The 20,692-nt window shown below is 39.0% G+C and overlaps 1 protein-coding gene across 1 annotated transcript in view; it reads right to left on the reverse strand.

The window, feature by feature from the left end:
* Positions 1 to 20,692, reverse strand: part of SLC16A9 (solute carrier family 16 member 9) — an 83,042-nt gene that overhangs the window by 2,080 nt on the left and 60,270 nt on the right. The window contains exons 4-5 of the mRNA XM_055589723.1: positions 7,446 to 7,541; positions 922 to 1,839 (exon numbers count right to left, since the gene is read on the reverse strand). Of these exons, the coding sequence (XP_055445698.1) occupies positions 922 to 1,839; positions 7,446 to 7,541 (1,014 nt within the window). The remainder of the gene's footprint in view (positions 1 to 921; positions 1,840 to 7,445; positions 7,542 to 20,692) is intronic.

The following is a 20,692-nucleotide window of genomic DNA, read 5'->3' on the forward strand; positions in this document are numbered from 1 at the left end:
AAAGAGAGTAAGAAAAAAGTGAGTTTGATAGACATAGTATATATAGGAATACTCTAATCTCATCAGTTTATATACAGTTTGTGGGACTGACATATACACACTACTATATATATAGAATAGATAACTAATAAGAACCTACTTAATAGCACAGGGAACTCTAGTCAATACTCTGTAATGACTTACATGGGAAAAGAATCTAAAAAAGAAGTAGATATATTTATATGTATAACCGACTCACTTTGCTGTACAGCAGAAACTAACACAACATTGTAAATCAACTATAACCTAATAAAAAAGTTAATTTAAAAATTTATATACAGTTTGGATTAGGATATAAATTACCCAGCTCTACTCCCAAAGTGGCCTAATGGGAGTTAGAGGAGAATTTCTTAAATAATTGGACAAGACTAAGCAGGCATTTTGGGTTTCTCCCAAATGAAGAATAAATACAAATTCCTGAGCAAGTGTATTGGCTTTTCCAACTATAGCAAAGTGATTCTGAATAAATCATGATCAAGAGGCATTCCAAGCAGATTTATTTTGTATAAATCTGTGCTATTATTACAAAAGCAATTCCTGTATTCAGAGACATTGCAAAGAAGAACAGTAAAATGGGCTTGCTACTGCCAAGTCGCTTCAGTCGTGTCCGACTCTGTGCGACCCCATAGACGGCAGCCCACCAGGCTCCCCCGTCCCTGGGATTCTACAGGCAAGAACACTGGAGTGGGTTGCCATTTCCTTCTCCAATACATGAAAGTGAAAAGTGAAAGTGAAGTTGCTCAGTCGTGTCCGACTCTTAGCGACCCCATGGACTGCAGCCTACCAGGCTCCTCCATCCATGGGATTTTCCAGGCAAGAGTACTGGAGTGGGGTGCCATCGCCTTCTCCAAAAATGGGCTTACTATAAGATAAATATCTTACCAACAATTGGCGGTCCAAGGCTATTTCCAAGTCCAGCAAAAAACATTAATATCCCATAGGCGTGGGCTAATTTTTCAATTCCCACTGTCTTCGTGGTCACATAAGGAAAGATGGACCAATTACCAGTAAGAAACCCTAGGATCCCAGAAAGTAGTGCCAACGTAACATAACTTTTGGCAAATGGAATTGCACACAAGGCCAGGCTCATGATTATTAAGGTAGCTACATAAAGATATAAGGTATTAATCCACTTGAAGTCAGCCAGTATCCCTAAAATGAGTTTACCAACTGCTGTCATAATGCCAATAATAGAAATAAGAGGCATAATAAACTCCTCTTCTTTCACATTTGAACTTCTTGCCACGTCTTCCATAAGTAACGAAGGTGGAAACCCTCCGATGTCAAAGAGAAAGATGGCAATGAAGAGTGCTGAAAATACTTTGTTTTTAAAAAGAGCCACAGTTTCTCCACAATAGTTTTTATATAACTGCCATTTCCTCTTGGCAAGCTGTTTGCAAAAATATGTCCGTTCTGCAACTTTCTTCTTGTACGTTTCAGTCTCTTTTGTGCGTGCCATTGTTGTTGGGTTTTTATGAAGCAGACTCTCTGATTTCCAGTCACCATTGGCTAAGGTGCTCTTGCATGTTTCCTCCCCACTGTAGCTCTTTTCAAGCATGTTTATGTTTTCTTCTGGGTCCTTTTCTTTTTCTTTGTAAATCAAGTACCTATCTGGTACATTTTCCAGAGCTGTTTTCTCAGGTAAAGGGAAATCAGAGGACTGGAGGGGTCTCATCAGACTGCCACAGGCTAATATATTTAAAGCTAAAGCACCCACAATCAGCAGGCATCCATCCAGTCCATAGAACTCAATCAACAGTCTCTGCAAAGCAGCATATATAAAAAGTCCAACACTTGAACCTAAAAAGGAAATGGGAACTGTTTAATCTTAACCTCTTATCATCGGGACTCTCAGAACAAACATTATTAGTACTACAGTTCAATTTCTTTTTCACACTGGCATTCATGAGTGTGCCTTCATATTAAAATCACAACAAGAAAACTGAAGATGATGACGATGATGACCTCAACAATAGTAACACTGATAGATCTATTTTTAAAATTAGCATTTGCAGTTCAGACACTGTGTTAAATACTTTACATGGCACAACAATGTTTCCTTACAGTAATCCTATTGGGTGCATGTGAGTGCTTGTGTTTGCTCAGTCATGTCTGACTCTCTGTGACTATAAACTGTAGCCCGCCAGGCTCGTCTGTCCATGGAAGTTTTCAGACAAGAATACTGGAGTGGGTTGTCATTTCCTTCTCCAGGGGCTCTTCCCACCCAGGGATCAAACCCACATCTCCTGTGTCTCCTGCACTGTCAGTTGGGTTCTTTACCTCTAGCGCCACCTGGGAAGCCCCTCCTATTGGGTATGTGCTATTATTATTCCCAGTGTACACTTGAAGTGACCTCGGGCTAGAAAGGTTGAGAAATTTGCCACAGATCAGAAAGCTACAAGTGGCATAATGGTAGGATTCACATTCAGTCTGACCCCAGGAACCTATGTTCTTAACAAATACCTTATACAACTACATTTTAAGTACTTACATGCTTTATATGTATTCCTTTTGGAAAAGAAAAGTTTTCATATTTTATTTTTTGAGATGAAGAATATATTAATATTTTAGTTGTAGGATATTTATAGTGGTTTGATAACTCCAGTGTGTTAGTCACTCAGTCTTGTCCGACTCTTTGCGAACCCATGGACTGTAGCCTGCCAGGCTCCTCTGTCTGTGGCATTCTTGAGGCAAGAATACTGGAGTGGGTTGCCATTTCCTTCTCCAGGGGAATCTTCCCAACCCAGGGATCGAACCTGTGTCTCCTGCATTGCAGACTAATTCTTTACCATCTGAGACACAAGGAAAGCTCAAATCCATTGCTAATCATCAGAATGAATGATTGATATTAATAAACTATGAGAAAGTAAAGTGAACTTCGATAGGATATTAAAATTACAAAGTATGCCTGCTTGTACATTTGTGCAACACTGTAAATACACCATTTTTTAGTAGATCACACGAACCACACTGGAATGGCAAATTACATCAGCCCAATTAATTTGAAGTATTCTTATGTGGTTCTGATTTCAAGTTGTTAATGAGTATTTTAACATTTAAATATCATTGAGAAATGTCAACTCAAAAAAAAAAATAGGAAAGAAAGTGATCTGTAATTAAAAAAAAATAGTCTAAAAAAGTTAATCATACTTTTTAAATGGTCTATACCAAATTATATCATAATCCCAACAGGATGCCAAGCTTGTTGTAAAAATTACAAATAACCAAATGACTCTTAGAATTATTAAAGAAAAAATGGTACGACAGTTGTCCCTTCCTAACATATTTAAAATTAACTCCTTCATCCCGAAAGAAAAAAACTTTGCTTACAAACATTAATCAATAGTTCACATTAGTGTAATGGCAGTTAATACAGTATCTTTTTGTGGCTACTTAGGAAATATCCCTGTGCTGACTATTAAGTAATAAAAGTAGACAAGTTGAATCCTTCCTTCTCTTTTTAAAAGTGGCACATACTTCAAAGGTTAAAAGCACTTCAGAAAACAAATGGAAAGAACTGAAAAGAGGACTATATTTCATGTACTTCCATAGTGCACTAGCATCCCTTTACTATTAATTCATATTTTCTCTAACACCATTTCTTTGTAGAAGTTCCAACAAAGTGTCATATAATTACTTTAAAATATTCTTGATGTTTTGAAAGTTAAATATTTTGATCTTGAGAAAGTAAACAATTCCCCATTGCTCACCAACTTTATCTATCAACATTATGAAATATTAAGGGAAACATATCAAATCACTTCAATAGGTGGTTTATCAAAAACCTATGATATGCTAAGTGTATGACAGGGCACCAAAATAAAATTCCACTGTGGACACTAGTGTTTTCAGCCCACATCCCATGAGAATGTAGTCATGGATTAGGAAGATACGGCAGGGAATACTCTGGTGGTCCAGTGGTTAGGACTCCACGCTCTCACTGCCAAGGGCCTGGGTTCAATCCTTCGTCGGGGAACTAAGATCTCACAAGCCATGTGGCACAGCCAAAAAACAAAATGCAGAAATTCTTTCAGGGCAATGAAGAGTAATTAGAGCTCTCTTGTGGAACTGTGTAAACTGTAAAACTATAATTTTTAACCTTTAAAAAGAAAATCCCAATTTTAGAATCATCAATGTAAAGGAAAAAGTGAAATAAAGCACTAATTATGCTTCCATGCATGTCTATAGTATGCTGCTGCTGCTGCTAAGTTGCTTCAGTCGTGTCCGACTCTGTGCAACCCCAGAGGCGGCAGCCCACCAGGTTCCCCCGTCCCTGGGATTCTCCAGGCAAGAACACTGGAGTGGGTTGCCTTCTCCAATGCATGAAAGTGAAAAGTGAAAGTGAAGTCGCTCAGTTCATATCCGACTTTTAGTGACCCCATGGACTGCAGCCTACCAGGCTCCTCCGCCCATGGGATTTTCCAGGCAAGAGTACTGGAGTGGGGTGCCATTGCCTTCTCCATAATGTCTATAGTATACATGATCACAAAGAGGCAAAATATGAATTTGATGTTCAGGGAACCTGAAATGGTAAGATATACGCGTACATCTTGATGAACTCTTCTTCAAGACCAGGGGTCAATAGACTTTTTCTATAAAAGGGCTAGAGAGGAAATAATTAACTCACAGTAGGCCATCCAAGCTCTGTCACAAATGCTCAACTCTGTCCTTGAAACATGAAAGCAGCCAGAGAAGAATCGTGAAGGAATGAGTATGACTGTGTTTCAATAAAGCTTTATTTATAGACACTGAAATTTTAATTTTACATAATTTTCATGTGCCATGAAATATTCTTTTGATTTTCTTTCAACCAATCAAAAGTGTAAAAACCATTCTTTATGCATGACCTGTCCAAAAAACACTTAATAGATCAGACTGGGTCCATGGGCATTAGTTTATCAGTCCCTGTTCACCAGGGAGTAAGACTATTCCCAAAACTTCCATTTTATGCCCATGTTTCTTTCTTTCATCTAGGTCACAATATTTAAACTAAATCACATTGATTCAGTTACTTTGATTTGGGGTTCTTTTTCAATTTTTAAAAATTTCTACTGTGAGTTTTATTTTTCTTGTCACCTCTTTCACTGATGGTAGCTACTATAGACTGAACGTTTGTGTCTCTCCAAAATTTGTAAGTTGAAATCTTAACCCCCAACATGATGGAATTAGTAGGGATGGCCTTTGGGAGGTGATTAGGTCAAAGAGTGGAGCTCCCATGAATGGAATGAATGAACTTAATAAGGAGAACCCCAGAGAGCTCCCTCTTCTGTAATATGAGCACAAAGGAAGAAGATGACAGTCTGCAACCTAGGAGAAGGCTCTCACCAGAGCCCAACCCAGCTAACCTTGACACCCTGATCTTAGACTGCCAGTCTCAGAACTCTGAGACATACATTTCTGTTGTTTATAAACCACTCAGTCTAAGATACTTGAGAGCAGCCTGAACAGACTAAGACAGTAGACTCATACTGCTCCCTGATTTCTGCCTCACCTGGCTTCCTATGTGTTGTAACTGAAAACTCCCTAATTCTGCCAAATCTGGATTGTCCACAGTCAGTCCATTTGGGTTCAGTGTGCTAAGGTCCAGGCCCTTATCCTCTTTAGACGGGATGGAAAGCAAGAGCAACTCTCTCAGCATACGATTTCTAACACCTTCATCCCAGATAAATCTGGATGTTAAGGGAAACCTAGGTGATAGTTTTAACAGCTACCACTTTTTTTTTTTAAACAGCTAACACTTTTACAGCCCTTGCCATGTGCCTTATGCATATGTTCCTTTAATATTCCTAATACCCCAGTGGGATGGTGTATGCTCAGGTCACTCAAAGTGGCTGTTCTCTTGCTGTCTGTACATCCCCTGCTTGACCAGTGCCTGCTTCACTTATACCTACTCATATGTCACTGGGTTGTTTCTTCAGTCATGAGCTGGGCAAATACAGGCTGTACTGGGTAGAGTCCAATAGATGGGAACTATTATTATCCTCATTTTATAGTTCAGAAAACTGAGGCTTAACAGTTAATTTCACAGAGCAGTTAGGTAACTTGTCTGTCATCAGGCAGCTACTGAGTGACAGAGGATTCAAAACCAGGTGATTTGGCTTCAGGGTCTGGGTTTGTCACTACATTACAAAACAAAAATACAGTATAGGTGGGACTTCCCTGGTGGTCCAGTGGTTAAGAGTCCAAACTCCCAATGCTGGGGGGCACAGGTTTGATCCCTAGTTAGGGAAGATCCCGCATGCAGCATGGCCAAAAAAAAATACAGTAGAGGTAAGACCTATTGTCCTTGAAGGTGCCATGCCTTTCTCACAGTCCTTCCCACACTTGTGGAAGATGCTGTCAGTTCTTTAAACTGCTATTGAACTGCTCTGGATTCTCTTTTTGTTTTTTCTCTTTCTTCTCTCAGTTCTACCTTAACCATGCCCTCAGACCCTGGTCCTCTATCCTCCTGGGCCATGATTCACATTTCTGACCTGGTAAAGCTTTCTAAAACCACCTCAGGTAAATATCCAGCTTAATTTAATCTGATCTGGAGTCACTCTGCTGCAATGGCCTCAGGAACAAAACATTGGTTTGGATCCTGTTGCCAGATACACTACTGAAGTAATTCAGCTTATCGGAAAGTGTGACCTCTCAGGAACAGCCACCCATTAGCAAGTAGCAATGTAAACGTACAAGTTTCAGTAAGCCTGGACACTTTATCTCCTAAATAAACCCATAAAATATTGACCACAGAAATTTTGATAAGTTCTCTAAATGGCTTAGGAAAAAAAAATACATCTGAAAAATAAAACACCACTCAAAAATATCAGAGACTTGAAGTCCAGAAGGTTTTATACTTACACTCTGCCCCCACCCCAGTGATTGTCTTTATTATTAAAGGAATAATAAGGATAAACAGTCTGTCGTTTGGATATGCACATAGACTAGTTGGATGTATTCACAAATCAGTACTTTAGAAAAACTAAGTTCGACAATAAATGGAGTCTGAGAGGTGTCAGCATTGGTCTTCTTGACAGTGGCCTAAAGGATCTCCATTTTCCTTTCATTTCTCCTGTCTTTCTCAGGGTTCAGGTGCTTTACTTAAGTGCCCTCTGCTTCTTTTAGCAAGGCTCTCACCAGCATGTGATTCTCAAATTATTGGACCCATAAGTTTCCTTTTCCTATGTTATACTGGACATCTAATGCCCCAGCTTTTTTCATATATGTATCTTTAGGGTGTTTTGAAAGCTACACCCATATTTACAGTGGAAAATAATTTCCTTCTAGGATTAGAGTAAAAAAAAAAGTTGTGCTCCTGAGTGGTAGCTGGGGGGTGCTTGGTTAAACCTATCTGTGCTTGGTAACTTTTAACTTTGATTACAAGGCTGAACAGTGGCAGTGCTGTACTTATATTGAAAATGTACCTGTTGAAATCAAGCCAAGGGCAAGGCCACGACGGCTGTCAAAATACTGGCACGTGATGGTCACCGTTGCAGTATATAATAAACCACATCCGAGACCTACACACAAGAAGACATTGCATAAATGAAGGCAGGCTATATTATTTCAATGCAAGAAACAAAGAGGGATAATTAAATAACTCTGAGAGAAACAAGCATTGTACATTAACGCATATATATGGAATCTAGAGAATTGGTACTGGTGAACCCATGTGCAGGGAGGGAAAAGAGATGGAGAGGTAAAGAACAGACCTGTGGACAAGGGGTGGGGAGGGTGGGACGAATGGATAGATTAGTACTGATGTATATACACTACCAATAGATAGCTAACGGGAAGCTGTTAGATAGCACAGGAGCTCAGCTCAGTGCTCTGCAATGATCTAGATGGGTGGGATGGGGGGTGGGAGGGAGGCTTAAGAGGAGGGGATATATAAGTAATTATATATATCTTAAGTGAGGGGGGATGTATACATACAGCTGATTTACACTGTTGTATAGCAAAAACTAACACAACATTGTAAAGCAATTATACTCCAATAAAAAAATGTATTTGTAAAATAAATAAATAACTCTAATAGGACATTCTGTTACTGATTGGCTAAAACTCTTCAAAGTATGTGTTCCTAGATCCCTCTGACGTTAACGGTGCAGCTCCGATGAACACATTTTGGCCAGCCTCGGTTTACACTCCCACCCACCCTTAAGGTCAGGGTCACAAAAAATCCAATTTCTAAAGCACAAAGGAGTAATGTAAATTTAATTTAAGACATTCTGGAGAGAGAGAGAAAATTGTTAAATCACACACCAAATAGCAAAATTTAACCAAAAGTCTCCATTAACTATCTCTGGCTCTCTTCCACATGTTTACCCTCAGCTCTTCCTCCTCTAAGTCCTCTAAACAATTTTATAAAATCCCCTTCATCATTCCAAGCTCTTTTGCTAGACTTCACAGCTTGACACATCCAGTCTACAAAACAAAGGCCTTCTGGGGCTCTCAGATATCCCATCACTGTAAAATGTGTATTTTTAAGTTTTAATCGTTTACAGATGTAAATGGTTTTATATAGGAATAAAATGTCTTTAGTTTAAAATCTCTTTGAAAAAAAGAGGAAGAAAATATAATAATATATTAACAACAGTTACATTTAAGCATTATGGTTGCTTGCTATACTATTCTTTATTTCTCTGTGAATTTGAAATTCTTTTATGGTTAGGAAAAAAATACCTTAAAACCCAATATCCCTTTCTTTAGACCCTAGGGCAACATTTAAGGCTCTTGTCTGTTAGCTTAATCTTTTTCTCCCTATTAAGGATCTAATAACCCCAGTTTTGGTTTCCATAAAGCATTCCTCTGACTTCTAACTTATAACATGTGCCCTCTTTCTGCAATATCATCCGTTCTTGAGGGTCACTCTATAAACAACATAAAAGCCATTGTCTAAAAACTAATTTTAACCATGACTCAATAGGTGGGTTATTAAAGTCAGTTTCATTACTTTCAATTGCCACCTGGACTATGATTAGAAAGAATACATGGGTTTAACAAATATGCTGCATAAACATTTTATGAAATTAGCACTTAAGACAACTCAAGACTTAGATGATCATCCATGACTGTATTAAAAAATACTCTTAAAGAAACAAGGTAGATTAAAATAATTACACTTTAAATATTATTAAATTTTTCAAATACAGCACCCTTTTGTATGATTTAAGGGAAGAGATACTATATCTCATAAACTAAAACATGACTTGGATTGACTTATATACTTATCATTATCACATATAATATATTTCAATAAAATAAGACCTGTTCCTGAACAATCAATTTTGTGAAACCAAAAAAAATGCCACCCTTAATTAAAATTGTAATTCAAAAAGCTTTGGAGAGGGAATGAATTTACTTTTGGGTAATTTGGTTGGCAGGGCTCCATAAAAGGGACATTTCTGTTTGCCAATGCCAGAAAAGTTAAAACAGTAACTTTTAAATGTTTTCCCTTAGACTAAAAAGAAAGAAATTTTAAAAAATTATTTCAAGGTCATGGGTTTCAGATAAGATCACCTCACTTTTTTTTAACATAGCAGAAATTTTAAATGCTTTTTCTCTAAACTTTTCAAAACACAGAAGGTGGCAGGACCCTTTCCCAGATCAGGATCAGGATGACCTTAAACCATCAGTTATTAAGGAGATAGCCCTCAAGGTCTTTCTCGGAGTGCATGAAGTCAGAACAATTTTCATAATGATACTAACATATTTTTGGCTTTTTTCCACTGTGTTCACATTTATGCTATTGTTACAAAAGAGATGGTGAGTAAAACTGGAAGAGCCTTAGTACAAATCAAGGTATTGGTACCCAGCTTCTTATCTTATATGCTTCATCATCACTCATTCACAGTAAAAACAAACAAAATTTTTTTAAATGCTTCATCTCCATTGCAACAATTGAGACAAGAAAAAGCACTTACTCAACTGTTTTAGTAGCCAGCTAAAGTAGCCAAATTTTCCACGTAACCCTGCATGTATTTGAAAGAATGTCTGACAGGAAAACTATGGTTACTCAGACTTATATGTTGGGCAGACATTTCCTTGAAAACAAGCAAGGAAAATAACTGAAAATAATGGTTACCAATGATAAAATTAGAATTTTCCAGTAAAAATTAGAATTTTTGGAAACTTGTATCCAACCCCATGATTTGACAGTTTCCCGAAACATAAATATTTTCTGATGAGCCTGTTAGGTACTTAGAATAGGAAACAGGAGTCCAGAATGGCGGTGGCTAAAAGACAAGGAAGAGAAAAGCCTGCGAAAATAGAACAAAGGAAGTGAGGACCGGAGTGAGGACCTCAGGTAGACCAAACAACACTCCTGGCTAGCCCAATTTACATAGGGCAGGCCCACGGGGAGAAAAAAACATATAAAAAGAGGAGCCAAAGGGCTGGGGGTCTCTCTCCTGTGCGCTGCGGAGCTCTTCTCTTTGCGTCTTTGGGTTGACATGTCCTCACGCCTCAAGGATGGATTTTCCTGCTATTATCTAAATAAAATAGAGCTGTAACACTGATTTGTCTAAGAGCTATAACACGGTCCATTCGAGACCTGAGAGCTATAACACAGTCTGTCCAAGACCCGAGAGCTGTGACATGTCGAGGGCTTTAATGTCCGTCACTCCAAATCTTTGTTGTGACGAGACAGAACCGAGGAACATACACTCACCTGACAAGCCTATTGGTGATACTAACAGAAGTGATTTTTTTAGCTGTTGTTTAATAAAATGTGTGAACATTTAAAAGTTCCTGCCTAACTCAGAGAACCAATATTTTTCACATATCCAATTCACAATGTTACAAAATCAGACTTGAATGCTGACCTAGTCAAAGTTACAGATTTAAATAAATTGATTTACTATTACAAAGCATGAAAAGTATACTGATGTGGTTTCAATTTCCATATTGCAATTAACCCTTGGAAAACTATCATATATCAAGTTTTTGAATAGGATCAAAAAAAAGTATCTACAGTGACATGAGGAGAGTATTATAAACCTCTCCCTTTTCCAATTACACCTTTGTGTGAGATTTTATTCACACACTTCAATCAAAAAAAAAAATATTACAACAGATTTGAGTACTGAACAGATCAGAGAATCCAGATACCTTCCATGAAACCAGATGTTAAAGAGATTTGCAAAAATGTAAAACAATGCCATTCTTCTCATTAAACTTTGTTTTGTTTTGGAAAACAGAATTGGTTTTTGTAATAAGTATGTTATTGATGCCCTTCCCAGGTAAAGAACATGACTTTTCCCAGGTAAAGAATTCCCAGTGGGTAAAAGAATCCACTTGCAATGCAGGAGACACAGGAGATGCGAGTTCAGTCCCTGGGTAGGAAAGATCCCCTGGAAGAGGGCATGGCAACCACTCCAGCATTCTTGCCTGGAGAATTCCATGGACAAGGGAACCTGGCAAGCTATAGTCCATAAGGTCACAAAGAGTCAGACATGACCAAAGCGACTGAACATAGCATAGCACACGTTATTTATGCTAAAATGTACTGGATTTGTTATTATTATCTTTAAATGAATTACTAAACAAATACTTTTAAATTTCTCAACTGCTAATACAGTAACAAAATAAGTCTGAAAGTGAAAGTGAAGTCACTCAGTCATGTCTGACTCTTTGTGACCCCACGGACTGTGGCCTACCAGGCTTCTCAGTCCATGGGATTTTCCAGGCAAGAGTACTGGAGTGGGTTGCCATTTCCTTCTCCAGGGGATCTTCCTGACCCAGGGATTGAACCCGGGTCTCCCCCATTGTAGGCAGATGCTTTTACCGTCTGAGCCAGGGAATTCCCTGGCTCAGGTAAAGAACATGACTTCTCCCAGGTAAAGAATTCCCAGTGGGTAAAGAATCCACTTGCAATGCAGGAGACACAGGAGATGTGGGTTCAGTCCCCAGGTAGGAAAGATGCCCTGGAAGAGGGCAAGGCAACCACTCCAGACAAAGTAAGTCTAAATAAGTATAATCCACATACTTAAAGGTTCCTTGGGTTTGGGTAGACTCCGGCAGTTGGTTATGGACAGGGAGGCCTGGTGTGCTGTGGTTCATGGGGTCTCAGAGTCGGACATGACTGAACGACTGAACTGAACTGAACTGGGGTTTTAAATAAAAGAGTGTAAAGAGTCTGAAGAATAGAAAATTTGGAAACCACTGCCTTAAAGCCTTCCTTGGGGAGTGAGGGATAAATTGGGAAATCAATATTGACATATATACACTACTATACTTAAAATAGACAACTTATAAGGATCTCCTATATAGCACAGGGAACACTACTCAGTATTCTGTAACAGCCTATATGGGAACAGAATCTAAAAAAGAGTGGATATATGTATATGTATAACTGATTCACTTTGCTGTATATCTGAAACTAACACAACATTATAAATCAACTATACTCTAATGAAAAGAATAAATGCATAAAGATAAAGCCTTTCTTGGTCTCAAATCATTTCTGATTAAACTGTGACCAGTGAAAAAATTTTGAGCATCGACCTCCAGTATAGCATAATAATTTTTTAAATGAAATATCTATACTACTAGCAATTCAAAGCATAATCATTAGTAAAATATAATTGCTGTCTTTTACTTATATAGGTGGAACTAAACATAAACATAGGTGGCAAGAATACACAGAAGAACGGTACAAAAAAGATATTCATGACCCAGATAACCACGATGGTGTGATCACTCACTAGAGCCAGACATCCTGGAAGGTGAAGTCAAGTGGGCCTTAGGAAGCATCACTACAAACAAAGCTAGGGGAGGTGATGGAATTCCAGTTGAGCTATTTCAGATCCTAAAAGATGACGCTATTAAAATCCTGCATTCAATATGCCAGCAAATTCGGAAAACTCAGCGGTGGCCACAGAACTGGAAAAGGTCAGTTTTCATTCCAAACCCAAAGAAAGGCAATGCCAAAGAATGTTCAAACTTTGCTCAATTGCACTCATCTTACACGCTAGCAAAATAATGCTCAAAATTCTCCAAGCAAGGTATCAACAGTCCATGAACCATGAACTTCTAGATGTTCAAGCTGGATTTTAAAAAGGCAGAGGAACCAGAGATCAAAATGCCAACATCTGTTGGATCATCAAAAAAGCAAGAAAGTTGTAGAAAAACACCTACTTCTGCTTTGTTGACTATGCCAAAGCCTTTGACTGAATGGATCATAAAAAACTGTGGAAAATTCTTCAAGAGATGGGAATACCAGACCATCTTACCTGCCTCCTGAGAAATCCGTCTGCAGGTCAAGAAACCACAGTTAGAACCAGACATGAAACAACACACTGGTTCCAAACTAGGAAAGGAGTACGTCAAAACTGTATATTGTCACCCTGCTTATTTAACTTCTGTGCAGAGTACATCACGCGAAATGGCAGGCTAGATGAAACACAAGCTGGAATCAAGACTGCCAGGAGAAATATCAATAACTTCAGATATGCAGATTACACCACCCTTATGACAGAAAGCAAAGAACTAAAGAGCCTCTTGATCAAAATGAAAGAGGAAAGTGGAAAAGTACGCTTAAAACTCAACATTCAGAAAACTAAGATCATGTCATCTGGTCCCATCACTTCATGGCAAATAGATGGGGAAACAATGGAAACAGTGAGAGACTTTATTTTGGGGGGCTCCAAAATCACTGCAGATGGTGACTGCAGCCATGAAATTAAAAGATGCTTGCTCCTTGGAAGAAAAGCTATGACCAACCTAGACAGCATATTATAAAGCAGATACATTGCTTTGCCAACAAAGGTCCATCTAGTCAAAGCTATGGTTTTTCCAGTAGTCACAGATGGACGTGAGCGTTGGACCATAAAGCAAGCTGAGCGCCAAAGAATTGGTACTTTTGACCTGTGGTGTTGAAGAAGACTCTTGAGAGTCCCTTGCACTGCAAGGAGATCCAAGTCAATCGTAAAGGAAATCAGTCCTGAATATTCACTGGAAGGACTGATGCTGAAGCTGAAGCTCCAATACTTTGGCCACCTGATGTGAAGAACTGACTCCTTGGAAAAGACCCTGATGCTGAGAAAGACTGAAGGCAGGAGGAGAAGGGGATGAAAGAGGATGAGATGGTTGGATGGCATCACCGACTCAATGGACATGAGTGTGAGCAAGCTCTAGGAGTTGGTGATGGACAGGGAAGCCTGATGTGCTGCAGTCCATGGGGTTGCAAAGAGTCGCACACAACTGAGTGACTGAACTGAACTGAAACATATTTACATGTTCTTACATTTCTTTTCCATACCTTTTGTTTATTTCACATATCTCTGGGTAGACCATAACCTCAGAGGCCTTTCTTCTTTCATCTCCTCCCCCAGACATCAAGTTCTTTATCACACCCACTGCCTAAATTATCAATCTCCCACTCCGTGGATTGCCACTGCCTCAATTCATCTCCTCCAGATCTTTTCTGTTCTGAACAAATGGCCTCCTCATTGCTGTCTCAGCCTCCAGTACTTTGTCCACCAATCTATCTTCTAATTATCATACAGTTCTCATCACATCACTCTCCTGCATTAAGACCCTTCATCATCAGGTCTCTGCTGCAAAGCAAGCTTTTTTTTCAATTTATTTTTTATATTTTTATTTTAGGTTTTTTATTTTAGAATTGGAATATCTCCAGGGGATCTTCTGGACCCAGGGATTGAACCAATGTCTCCTGCACCGCAGGCAGATTCTTTACTGTATAAGCCACCGGGGAAGCCTGTGTTAAGTTTCTGCTGTACAGCAAAGTGAATCAGCTATACATATATATATATATCCCCTCTTTTTTGGATTTCCTTCCCATTTTAGGTCACCACAAAGCAATGAGTAGAGTTTCCCGTGCTATAAAGTAGGTTCCCATTTGTTATCTATTTTATTCATAGTAATGTATATATGTCAATCCCAGTCTCCCAATTCACCCCACACCCCCTTTCCGCCTTGGTATTTCTATGCTTGTTCTTGTCTGTCTCTTTATTTCTATCATTTGAAGCGATGTGGATAGACCGCGATACTGTCACACAGACTAAAGTCAGAAAGGGAAATACAAATACCGCATATTATTGGATCTATATGGAATCTGAAAAAATTGGTATAGACGATCTTATTTATAAAGCAAACAAAGCTTTGACATATTTGCAAGTCCACTCACGATCTGTGTGTTCCTTAAACAAATATCCCGAAAAAGACCCCTATTATCCACTATATCTCATGCCCCTGAGCATTTGAGCTCCTGGAATGTCCTCCCACCATCCTCACTCCTCCAACTTGTGCCCACCTGATCACATCCCACCTGCCCTTGAAGACTTAGCTCAAGCACCAATTCCTGCATGAAGCCTTCTTCCATGCCCCCACCCCCCGACATACTATACCTGCACTGAATGTTGCGTTCATTTTATTACTGCACTTAATTTTACTATGTTACGAGTTACATATTTACAAATCTTGTCCCCCAACTAGACAATGAGCCAAGCCACTACCTGAGGGAAGGCTTTGTCTTTATCATTTGAGCCTTCTGGTTCCAGGTCTGAGCCTGGCACAGTGTTAAAGTTATTCTTCTTCTTTTTCCCATCAACCTCATTTGAATTCCCAATTTTAAGTTACATTGGCTAATTTCAACCATTTCTGTCTATTCTTACTCTGGCTGTCACTCTTTCTTGCATTTTTCTCTTCCTCTCTTTGTCTCATTTTCTCTATTCATATAACAAACATACACAAACTACATACATGCATGCTTGTGTGGGAATATATATATATATATTTTAAAGTATCTTATGTGTGGATGTGAGAGTTGGACTGTGAAGAAGAGTGAGTGCCAAAGAATTGATGCTTTTGAACTGTGGTGTTGGAGAGGACTCTTGAGAGTCCCTTGGACTGCAAGGAGATCCAACCAGTCCATTCTGAAGGAGATCAGCCCTGGGATTTCTTTGGAAGGAATGATGCTAAAGCTGAAACTCCAGTACTTTGGCCACCTCATGTGAAGAGTTGACTCATTGGAAAAGACTCTGATGCTGGGGGGGATTGGGGGCAGGAGGAGAAGGGGATGACAGAGGATGAGGTGGCCGGATGGCATCACTGACTCCTTGGACGTGAGTCTGAGTGAACTCTGGGAGTTGGTGATGGACAGGGAGGCCTGGCATGCTGCGATTCATGGGGTCGCAAAGAGTCGGACACGACTGAGCAACTGAACTGAACTGATGTCTGCTTTCCAACTAAATTGTGCTGATTTTTTTAAGTTAGGCCATAAAATACATCTTAGCTCAAAAAATATTAAAGATTATTTTATTTCACAATAATTCATGTAACAGGATAGAATCATTAGAAATATAGAATTAGAATTATATGGTTTGGAAAAAGGATTTACAACTTGTATGCATTATGGTGTGATGGTCTGAGCAAATCTTACTAAACAGCCGCATTTTCTCATTTTTCTTAAATTAAAAAAAAAATTTTTGTATTTATTTAGTTGTGCTGGGATCTTAGTTGCAGCACTTGGGATCTACATTTTTGACCAGGGATCAAACCTCATCTCCTTGCATTGGGAGCACTGAGTCTTAGCCACTGCACCACCAGGGAAGTCCCCTTCAGTTTTCTTAGTCCTTATCTACAACTAAAAAACACCCAGACCAATTAAACTGATAAGAGATATGTATATCAGAAGACTATATAACTGAATGGAATTTGCATTTATTTTAGGAGGACAAGCAACAAAATATTGGAAATTGTGCACACATTTTAAAAATTGTTTATGAATTATTTTAAACTATTCTTTCATTATACGCATATCTTTGTATATACCTAACTTAACGGACATCTATCGACCCCCTGTACTTACATATGAAAATTTCTCCCTGCAGTATTATTTTTACAAAAAGGAAATGGTTTAGTACTAGTTCATTTTAATACAGCAATCTTTAAAAGTGATGAGGGTCAAGTTACAGAATCCAGATTCTACATGTGAAACAAGGGTCAGGGGTAGCACCTAAGACTTTCTCAGCTTGGCCACTAGAAGTCTGATATCCTGGAAAACCCTTCATCCTGGGCAAACTAGAACAGCTGGTCACCGTGTGTAAGGACTTGTCTCTTGGTCATTTGGGAGAATGCCCCCTCTCCATGTTCTGAAACAAGCATCTGAGCACCTCTTAAAATAGCTGAGCCAGTAGGATTTATCATCTTGATCAAAGGTTAAGGTAGGCAATTGCATATAGAATTCCAGAAATATCTACTTTTAGAAATGAATTTGTGAGAATGGACCTTCAGATGCTAAAAAAGATAAATAAGTTTAGAGCATCCAAATGTAATTACTGGTTATGCTTCTAGCCTAAAACATCTGCATGGAAAAAGTTTAAAAGTTTAAGCAACTGGCTAGCTTTCTGATTGGCAGGGTTTTATACAGGCATGTGGTTTTGACACTGACTTGATTAAAGCACAAACTTTATATGCTTAACATGAGTACTCTGAACATAACATTAGCTGGTCAAAAGCACAGGTTTGGGATCAAGCAGGTATGGATTCAAATCTCAACTCTAACACTTAACTGGCTGTGTGACTTTCAGTTTCCTTATCTTTAAAACAATCTCATAGGATAGTTGCAAAGATTAAGAGACATTTAAAAAATGTAAAATATTTTCATATCTGTGCTTGGACTATAATAAAATATCCTGAAATAGACATTATACTGATATATTTTTTCAGTTTTCACCTGAGTATTATGGAATTACATAGCTATATAGCCTCAGACTAATTAGAAAATCAGACATCCTTATTATAACTGAACATCCATGAGAGACAAAAGGAGATCTTTAATGGCATAACCATTACAAACAAACCAAAAAAGGCTTATAAAAGTCTAACTGCTAAAGTGAATATCCAGAAAATGACCTTTACCTAATTTGACATCACTAGAGGAGAATGAGATTGTCTATGAATGTGGGCTATGCCCTCCTCAAGCTCAATGGACTATGAAGATATGACCAAGAAAATGAAGGAAGAGAAAATTGAATTTTTCCAAAATCGAGAAGGTATTATTAAGAAAACAGTAATCGGGTAGCCAAGTATCAGTATAATATAAAGAAAAGAGACTGTAAGAAATTGATTTTTTCAGCTGTGCTTTTCAGAAAAGCAAAGAAAATTAATTGGGAAGAAGCGTGAGCAATTCATTAATGGAATATTGCGGTCCCTGCTCCCACTCCTCCCCATCTCCCACTACACTTTCTTTTTTCTTTTTTTTTATGCAGGCCATTTTTAAAGTCTGTAATGAATTTCTTACAGTACTGCTTCTGTTTTATGTTTTTTGGCTGCACGGCCTGTGGGATCTTAGCTCCCCGACCACGGATGGAACCTGCATCCCCTGCAGTGGAAGCATAGAGTACCTCCAGGGAAGTCCCTGATTTTCCTGATTTTAGGAAAGTTATTGAGAAAACAGGAGCCTGAATTACTGGGTTTGTTGGCAGTGTGACATAGAGCCACTTGAAAACCAAGCAAGCTGTCATTTTATTCCAGCTACAAACACCAAACAAGATAATCTTCTATTTTCAAAACGGTATTTTTTTAAAATGGTAAAACAGAATTATGCTAACTAATACACATCAGTATTATTTTTGATGTTTTACATTATAAACATGCTGCTGCTGCTGCTGCTATTGCTGCTAAGTCGCTTCAGTCGTGTCCGACTCTGTGCGACCCCAGAGAGGGCAGCCCACCAGGCTTCTCCATCCTGGGGATTCTCCAGGCAAGAACGTTGGAGTGGGCTGCTATTTCCTTCTACATAACATTAATTTCTTCATATTATTTAATCTGTTATACAAATATTTCTGATTCAATAGAGCTTCTTCAGTTGCAAAACTCTACTGCTGTGGTCTTAAACTAAGAGGTCTTAGAAAGGTCTTTCCTTAGAAAGGAATATAAGGAAAACAGAACAAGTATGCATTAAACACCTCTGTGCCTCTCTACGCACCTTATTTCATGAATAGTCACAATATCTCTGAGAAGTCTTGTTAGTCTCATTTCTTAAGAAATACAAACGGAACCGCTCAGAGAGGTTAAATAATTTTCCAAGGTTACAAAACTGATAATGATGGTTATGCTAACCAATACTTATTTCATTTACTCATAGTTCAGTTCAGTTCAGTTCAGTCACTCAGTCGAGTCTGACTTTTTGCGACCCCATGAATCGCAGCACGGCAGGCCTCCCTGTCCGTCACCAACTCCTGGAGTTCACCCAAACTCATGTGCATCGAGTCAGTGATGCCATCCAGCCATCTCATCCTCTGTCGTCCCCTTCTCCTCCTGCCCCCAATCCCTCCCAGCATCAGGGTCTTTTCTAATGAGTCAACTTTTCACGTGAGGTGGCCACAGTATTGGAGTTTCAGCCTCAGCATCAGTCCTTCCAATGAACACCCAGGACTGGTCTCCTTTAGGATGGACTGGTTCAATCTCCTTGCAATCCAAGGGACTCTCAAGAGTCTTCTCCAACACCACAGTTCAAAGGCATCAATTCTTCGATGCTCAGCTTTCTTCACAGTCCAACTTTCACATCCATACATGACAACAGGAAAAACCATAGCCTTGACTAGTCGGACCTTTTTTGGCAAAGTAATGTCTCTGCTTTTCAATATGCTCTCTAGGTTGGTCATAACTTTCCTTCTAAGGAGTAAGCGCTTTTTAATTTCATGGCTGCAATCACCATCTGCCATGATTTTGGAGCCCCCAAAAATAAAGTCTGACACTGTTTCCACTGTTTCCCCATCTATTTCCCATGAAGTGATGGGACCAGATGCCATGATCTTAGTTTTCTGAATGTTGAGCTTTAAGCCAACTTTTTCACTCTCCACTTTCACTTTCATCAAGAGGCTTTTGAGTTCCTCTTCACTTTCTGCCATAAGGGTGGTGTCATCTGCATATCTGAGGTTGTTGATATTTCTCCCGACAATCTTGATTCCAGCTTGTGCTTCTTCCAGCCCAGCGTTTCTCATGACGTACTCTGCATATAAGTTAAATAAGCAGGGTTGACAACATACAGCCTTGACTACTCCTTTTCCTATTTGGAACCAGTCTGTTGTTCCATGTCCAGTTCTAACTGTTGCTTCCTGACCTGCATATAGGTTTCTCAAGAGGCAGGTCAGGTAGTCTGGTATTCCCATCTCTTTCAGAATTTTCCACACTTTCTTGTGATCCACACAGTCAAAGGATTTGGCATAGTCAATAAAGCAGAAATAGATGTTTCTCTGGAACTCTTTTGCTTTTTCCATGATCCAGCAGATGTTGGCAATTTGATCTCTGGTTCCTCTGCCTTTTCTAAAACCAGCTTGAACATCTGGAAGTTCACGGTTCATGTATTGCTGAAGCCTGGCTTGGAGAATTTTGAGCATTACTTTACTAGAGTGTGAGATGAGTGCAATTGTGCAGTAGTTTGAGCATTCTCAAATGAATGAAGCAGGGCAAAGGCTAAGAGAGTTTTGCCAAGAGAATGCACTGGTCATAGAAAACACCCTCTTCTAACAACACAAGAGAGGACTCTACACATGGACATCACCAGAGGGTCAACATCAAAATTAGATTGATTATATTCTTTGCAGCCAAAGATGGAGAAGCTCTATACAGTCAGCAAGAACAAGACGGGGAGCTGACTGTGGCTCAGATCATGAACTCCTTATTGCCAAATTCAGACTTC

The sequence above is a fragment of the Bubalus kerabau genome, chromosome 1 (assembly GCF_029407905.1).
Source record: "Bubalus kerabau isolate K-KA32 ecotype Philippines breed swamp buffalo chromosome 1, PCC_UOA_SB_1v2, whole genome shotgun sequence".
Taxonomy (NCBI): Eukaryota; Metazoa; Chordata; class Mammalia; order Artiodactyla; family Bovidae; genus Bubalus; species Bubalus kerabau.